General features: G+C 41.5%; 1 protein-coding gene across 14 annotated transcripts in view; it reads left to right on the forward strand.

The window, feature by feature from the left end:
- The window catches only part of Usp54 (ubiquitin specific peptidase 54), a 117461-nt gene extending 111132 nt beyond the window's left edge, over positions 1 to 6329 (forward strand). For 11 of the 14 annotated variants that reach the window (XM_033766530.1, XM_033766527.1, XM_010607035.3 and 8 more), the window contains 2 exons: positions 3025 to 3211; positions 4598 to 6328. In XM_033766530.1, the coding sequence (XP_033622421.1) occupies positions 3025 to 3211; positions 4598 to 5097 (687 nt within the window). In that variant the 3' untranslated portion in view covers positions 5098 to 6328. Of the gene's footprint in view, positions 1 to 3024; positions 3212 to 4597 lie in introns of those variants that run through there. The other 3 variants (XM_033766533.1, XM_019205060.2, XM_033766538.1) reach the window with 3 other exon arrangements.
- The last annotated feature ends 1306 nt before the right edge of the window (positions 6330 to 7635 follow it).

The following is a 7635-nucleotide window of genomic DNA, read 5'->3' on the forward strand; positions in this document are numbered from 1 at the left end:
AAAAAAAAAAAAAAAAAAAACAGCAACAACAAAAAAGCAAATACTAAAAAGGGCTGAAGATGTAGCTCAGTGCAGAGGCCCCAAATTCAGTCCCTAGTGCCAGATAGACAGATAAGAAGAAAGAAAAATAAAAAGCATATATAGTGAAAACTATGGCTTCTGTCTTACCATCCTTTCAGATCCATTTTCCCTGTCTAGAGCCACCCCCCAATTTATTTTCTATAAGTTCTTAAGTAATTCAACAGCCTGCTATTCTTTTTGGGACAGTAATCTTTTCTGCCCAGCATTTGTTCTCACACACACTGAATGCATTTAATGTAAAATGTGATTTTCCTAAGAGAGTTGGCTTCCTTCTGATTTCTTTAGAATTCATGTATTCATTGATTCATTCTTTAAACAAGTGCTTATTGAGCTTATGTTCTTGGTATTGTGCCAGGTGCTGGGAATACTATGGTGAGATAGTTATAGTCCCTGCTTTTATGGAGTTAACAGTCTATTATGGGGGACAGATAAATAAGCAGTTTTATAATTTGATAAGGATTTGTTGCTATGGGAACATAATAGAAGCTGTGTCTCGGCTTGAGGTATTGAAGACTTCCTAGAGAAAGCAAAAAGAATATAATAGGCAAAGGGTCCTTCAGCAAATGTTAACTGACTTCATAGAGGTTCGTTTGGTATGTCAGGATTACAGAGTCTGGTGAGGGGAGATGATGGAGAGTCTTGACAAGGGAGAGGAGAAAGAATATAAATACTAGTCAAATCATGGACCACAAAGAGCCCTATATGTTACAATAAGGAGTTTGGAAGGATTGAGAGAGCAAACATATTGGAGAGCCAATTAGGAAAAAACATAAATGATACTTGATGCCTGCCTGCCTGGGTGTGGGGGAGGAGAATCAAGGGTAATATGCAAGTTTTTTTGGTTGTTAATAATATATTTGAAGGAAGAAATATGTTCAATTTGGGATGTATTATGCCGGAGTGGAGAGAGTTGGTAGGCCTTTGCATTTAAGACACACAACTTAGAAATTGAGATTTGAGAATCCATGCCACTGAAAAGAAAAAAAGAGAATTGCAAAGAGAAAAAATGCCAGGACATATCCTTGAGGAACCCTAAAAGGGGACTGTGAAAAAGAGCCAGCTTGAGGAAAAAGCAGGAAATTGTGTGCTATTCCCTTAGAAATTCCTTTCTTCTTGGAACACTCTTCCCCTGATAGGTGTTATGAGCATACACTGATGAAATAACACAAATTCTGCCTTTGAATGCTTGCAATCTATTAAAGGAAATTAAATATATTGACATATGGGTTGTTTTAGTCAATGTATTATTTACCAAATGCTTGCATTGTTCCAGGTGCTGTTCAAGGTGCTAGGGATCTTGAAGTGAAAAGAAAGGTATTCTACTAGGAGAGAAAGACAATAAAATGATTTAACATCAGGCAATCATAAGTGTAATAAAGGCGAATAAAATAAGTCAAAGGATATAGAAGTAAAGTGGGGGTTTCGATGTAGCTCAGTGGTAGATTGCTTCCCTAGCTGTGTGAAAACTTGCGTTCAGTCACCACTCCTACCAGAAGAAAAAGTAACAATAGCTTTCCTCAGTGCTGTTTTTGGTAGGGTAGTGAGGGACATAAGCTCTAAAGAAGTAACATCTGATCAGAGACTTCAGTGATATGAAGATTTGGGCCACGGGAAAATATTCCTAGTAATAGGGATAATAAGTGTTCAGGCCTTGAGGTAGGAGTGAGTTTGTGTTTGATGAACATTAAGAATGTAAAAGATGGGGCTGGGGATTTAGCTCAGCGGTTCAGTGGCCTGCCTTGCAAGCACAAGGACCTGAGTTCAATCCCGGTACCAAGAAAAAAAGTGCTCAGAAGAATGTAAAAGATACCAGAATGGTTGGAGTTAAAGCGAGAAAGATCAGCAGTTGCTTTATACCATAGGACTTTCTAGATCACAGTAATTAGGTAGTGGATATGAGATAGGAAGATCATATTGAAATCTATTGCTTTGGTGTAGCTAAACTTAACTAGGAAATCCATAAGTAGAAATGGGAGTACTTGTCATAATGGAATTGTTGATTGAAAGTCAGAAGTCAAGGGCATTGCCGCTTGAATGACTTAGAATGTGGTACAAGGAGGACAAGTTTGGAAGAGTATTCATTTAATTTTGGATGTATTCATGTTTCATATGTTAATGGGAACATTTCTTGTGTTTTACCATAAATCAATAACTAATAAGGTATAGAACACACAACTCAAGCATTTGTGAATGTAGACTTCACAGGCAAAGAAGGAAGCTGTCCTGAAATGAAGTGGCAGGTTAGCAGATGGAGTCGAGTGTTCGATTCTTTATGTCAGCAGGTATATTTTAGTTCTCACTTATAGTAAATAAAGATTTTTCATTTTCTCAGCCTTTAATTCATCCTTTCTCTCTCTCTCTCAATTTTTACAATTTCAATTTCAATCTTCCTGATTCTATTGTTAGCATTAAAAAGTCTGCTAAAGACTTGAATGGTAGGTCTAAGCAGTTGATAGATATGATTAAAACTGATGCAGGGAAGTGGATTTGAAGTTTGAGGGTTTTTTTTTTGTTTGTTTTTTGTTTTTTTTTGAGACAGGGTTTCACTGTGTAGTTGAGACTGACTTGGAACTCACTGTGTAGCCCAGGCTGTTCTCAAACTCACAGCGATCCTCCTACCTCAGCCTCCTGAGTGCAGGGATTACAGGCGTGCACCACCATGCCCAGCTGAAGTTTGAGTTTCTTAGAAGGGCTGACAAAGGGTCAAGGATTTAGCTCAGTGGTTCCACCACCTGCCTCACAAGTGCGAGGTCCTGAGTTTGGTCCCTGGTACCAAAAAAAAAAGGGCTGACAAGAAGAGTAAATAGGGTGCTTCTCTAGAACAATGTGTGTTTGTACTTAAATTCCCTCCATTTCCCCTGCTTGCCTCACTGTGTTTACCGAACCACATCCTGCTCTGTGTTAATCCCCATTTTTGTGTTTTTTGTCTTGTCTCATTATAAGGATTCATCAAACATGAGGAAAAAGCCTTTGGAAACCGGGAACCGTTGTTCCAGCTCCTCTTCCCTCCCTGTCATCCATGATCCTCCTGTGTTTCTCCTTGATTCCCAACTCTACCTTCCCCAACCACAGTTCCTGTCCCCAGATGTCCTGATGCCCATCATGGCAGGGGAACCTTATAGACCCGAAGGTAACTCCTCTCAATGTAATATTATTTGTTAGAATGTGTTTCCAGGGGACTCTTGAGGGTCAAATTAGTATGGGGGCTGGGATGTCCTGTAGTGGAGTGGTGTAAGTTTATAAATTACTGTTTTAAGATTGAGTATTGATCTCTGTGAATTGTGAATGAATCATCTCTTGGCACCACAGTTTTTTAGGTCAGAATGTAAACCAGCACCCGTAGAATTTAGCTACTCATGAGAATGAACTATTTTAGTCATTATATAATAACCTTTTAAGTGACCAAGGGGAGTTAATACCCAGTGTTTGCGATTCTCCCAAAGTTGAAGTGTCATTTCTATACTAATTCATGTCCTATTCACTGAGTCTCAGCTGAGGGATGGTGTAAGACAATAAGGAGTGAAGGGAAGCCTAGAAAGACCCTGTACTTGGCGTACTCGTGCTATGTGTACAAACCCAGATGATCCTGGGGAAGGTGGGCAGCATCATTCTGGCTTCCACTGACCCTCTACAGAAAGAGATTCTGTTTTTCCTCCTTATGGGCTCAGTCTCTGATTAAGACAATGGTTCCAAATAGGAAAGAGGAAGTCTAGTATAACCTAATGGGTAGAGGCCTAGGATGTTACTAATCATACAATACACAGGACAATCTCTTCTCATCGCCAACAAGTAAATATTAGCCGACAATATCAGTAATGCGAATGTTGAATAAATGTATAGAAAAGGCATTCTACATTGTGTATGTAGGAAGAGTGGTGTAAAAAGCAGAAATCTCAGGGATTGAGCAGGAATGTAAGCACAGGCAGCCTTACTAAAGGTACCACTGTGTTAAGAAAAGCTAAATGAGACCCCACCACCACCATCACTGGGGATCATAAGTGAGACTTTAGAGTAGTTGCTCAAGAATTAGTCATTGCAAGCTGGGCATGGTGGCGCATGCTGGTAATCCCAGTACTTGGGAGGCTGAGGCAGGAGGATCACTGTGAGATCGAGACCAGCCTGGGCTACATAATGAATTCCAGGTCAGTTTCAATTACATAGTGAGACTCTGTTTCAAAAAAAAAAAAAAAGTCATTGAGGGGGCAGTATATCTGCCATGTTAGGAGGTTATTCATGTGTGTGTGTTTATGTCAGAGGAATTGTAGTGGAACAAGGTAGGTGTAACAGCATTCAGGAGACTGTTTCATTTGCCCAAGGTGGAGATGAGAGACTTATTTTTGATGTATATTAAGAATTTTTAAAAATAAAATCAAAAGCAAAACTAGGTGCTGTGTTTACCTTGTATGTATGTTTATGTGGGAGTAAAGAGTTGGGTAGAATAGCCAGGAATGAGCCATGGAAAAGGAGAATTATTTTATGAGGATACTGAGTCTCTGGGTTTCTTTTCTGTCCTCAGGAACTCCAAGGAATGTCCAGCAGTTTCTGGCTATGTGTGACAGGAGTGAAACTTCCCAAGGGGTCAAGTACACAGGAAGGACTTTGACCTATCGGAGTCTCCCCCATCGTTCCAGAACTGATGCTACCATGGGACCTTGGTCAGAGACCAACCAGCACATTAGGGCCAGACTCCTAAGTACCCCAGAGTACAAGCCTCAGCTAACCCACACTGCCATACTACCAGAGAGCAGCCAGGGATTTCAGGTCCCTCATGCTCAGTCCTGGGGAGATCTTTCCCATCCATCCTGCTACCTTTCCAATGTTCACCCCGTGTCCCCACCATCCAGCAGTCTTCATTTATCCTCGAGGTCAGCTTGGAATTCAGCTCCTGTTCCAGCGTCACGAACACTTGGTCCTCGAAGAGTAGACATTCCCCCAGATGATGATTGGAGGCAAAGCAGTTATGCCTCCCAATCTGGACTCAGGAGGACAGGAGGGAGGGGTTTCTGTCTCTTCTAGCAGATGCCCATGGAACAGAGCAGAACAAGGCTAGAGTTCTGTAGCACAGCAGCTGAGTCCTGTTCACCCCTTTACTGTGCTATTTTTTTTCCTAGAAAACTACTGTGGCAAAGTTGGTACCTGGCATCCCTATCATGGTTATGAGAATTGGCAATTTCTCCTAGCAGTACCAGGAATGTCAAAAGAGACCTGACTCTTTTTTCCTCTTTGGGAGGAAATACTTTAAATGCCAACTTAGATTCTTCTAGCAAAAGGAAGCAACTACTATTTAGGGCTCTATTTAAGCCACTTTAAAGTTGAATCCATCACATTACTCTGAAAACTTAGCCATTCCTTAGTGTCATAATGTCATCATTTTATTTTCAGATACTGTTCTGTCCCCACCTCCACCGGAACCCTCATCCTCTGGTTCCTACTACATTCCCAACTTTTTCTCTTTGTTTTATCCTATTCCTATTACTTGACTATCTTCCCCACCTCCCATCCTTGGAGGGTCCTGACCACATTATTTAGGGAAGCCCACCTGCTGAGGAACTATGTATGGCCTGTCAATCTTCCCCATGCCCCAAACCTGGTGTGTGGACCTGCCATCATAACATTCACTGTTCTGAAGAGATGGAGTCAGGAACAATAACAAACCCTTTTTCCTCAGCAGCAGAGCCATTACTGCCACTTGCTCAGTCGCCACTGTATACCCTTAGTCAGCTGATCTATTTTAGGGCCAAACATATTGTTTTTGTAAAGTATTTTTCATTAATAAATCTATAAGATAGTTCTATTTAATGAAATTTGTTGTCATTTTTCCCTTCTGTACACTCTTATGTATTGGGAGGCCTAAAGATAGGAAGATAGATTATCTGATTGATGATCTTTTGACAGTGAAGTGAGGAGCAAAAGCAGAGCTGAAGGATATACACTTAAGGTGGAAGTGGCTTTCTTTGTTATTACTGTTGCTAGCATGTTTCTTATCCTTTTCCTGCCAGAGTAACCCAATACATTACATACCTACTCCCTCCATTCCTGAGGGAGATTCTGTGGGCATTCAGCCCTATTACAAATACACTGCTGGTTCAGGTACTCCCTAGTACTTTCTTCTACCTTACATGTTTGTGATGTGCCTGCTCTTCCTTCCTCTTTCCCTGGGGAGTTACAGCACTTCCATACCAGAAAGATCCATCTTCTCCCGACTTCACTCTTAAAAGTCACTTCTTTTTTTTTTTTTGTACCGGGGATTGAACTTGGGTCCTTGCGCTTGCAAGGCAGGCCACTGAACCGCTGAGCTAAATCCCTGGCAAGAGTCACTTCTCTTTAAAAGATATTTTGTGAGATTACTTTGCAAAGAATGTCCATTGAGCTTTGAGCTTTCCTTCCTTCTTCTTTTTTTTTTTTTAAACCCCAGGTCTGTGGATCTTTGAGATTGACACAAAGAGGTAAGATGCTGAAACCTTTATTCTATTGCTTACATAATTAACACCATCCATTATGAACAGATTGTGAGCACATTTTATTGAGCGGGAGGAAGTACAGGAAGGAGTTCCACATTCCATTCCACTTGGGTCCTACACCATCATAATACAAAGATCATAGACAAATCAGCACATCTGGTATGCACACACACATCTTTTTTTTTTTTAGTATGGGAGGGTTGAACTCATGACCTTGCTCTTGCAAGGCAGGCGTGGTACCACTGAGGTAAATCCTCAGCCCCATCTAATAATTATTGATGGAGCAAATCAGTTCTTTTTCCTCTATCCTCTTTCAGAATGTCAGTCACCTTAGTGTCTGCAAAGTTTCCCTAGGTCACCTGGGCTTGGATTGTGTGTGTGTGTGCAGAAACAAGGAACTAATTTCCAATTTCTTCCAAATCTATTTTCTGAGTGAATTAAAAGGGAGGCCATGTCCTCAGAAGAATTGTGCAGATTTTTGAATATCTGTTGGTGTTATTTCCCCCCTTACCAATTTTGTTTTGTACTGGGGTCGAACTCAGGACTTTGCTTGTGAGGCTGGGGCGGAGCCCCTGAGGTAAATCCCTGGTCCCTCTACCAGTTTTGATTCTTAACCCTTGGAGCCTAGACTGCTTCAGCTGCATTCTTATGTGCCCTTCAAACTCTTGAGAACTCCAGGCTCTAGACACAGGGGCCTGAATTCTATTTCAAACTGTTTTGGATGACCATGTATCTGCTGTAGAACCTACAATGTGTATTCTTTTGTACCCTGTCGACTCTTTAGTAATCAAACCTGATAGCTGTTATACATTTATTAGAAGGAGGTTCCGAGGTCTGATCCGGACTCTGCATTTTACAAGGAGCTTGTGGCCTTGTACTCTTTTTAACCGCAACTTTAGCTATGGGCCGCCCTCTACTCGTTTCTGCGCAAAGAATTTTAACCTGAACCCTTGGCTTTATTCTGCTTCTCTCCTACCCTCAGTAATTTTGCCCAAGTCCCTAAAACCTGTTCCGCCTCCCCCCCCAAGCGCGTGCGCGCGCGCGCGCGCGGTGCATGCCGGTCTTAGCCCCTCGGAAGGAAAAGGGTCCGCCA

Source organism: Fukomys damarensis, unplaced genomic scaffold (genome assembly GCF_012274545.1).
Source record: "Fukomys damarensis isolate Sample0158 unplaced genomic scaffold, DMR_v1.0_HiC HiC_scaffold_20, whole genome shotgun sequence".
NCBI lineage: Eukaryota > Metazoa > Chordata > Mammalia > Rodentia > Bathyergidae > Fukomys > Fukomys damarensis.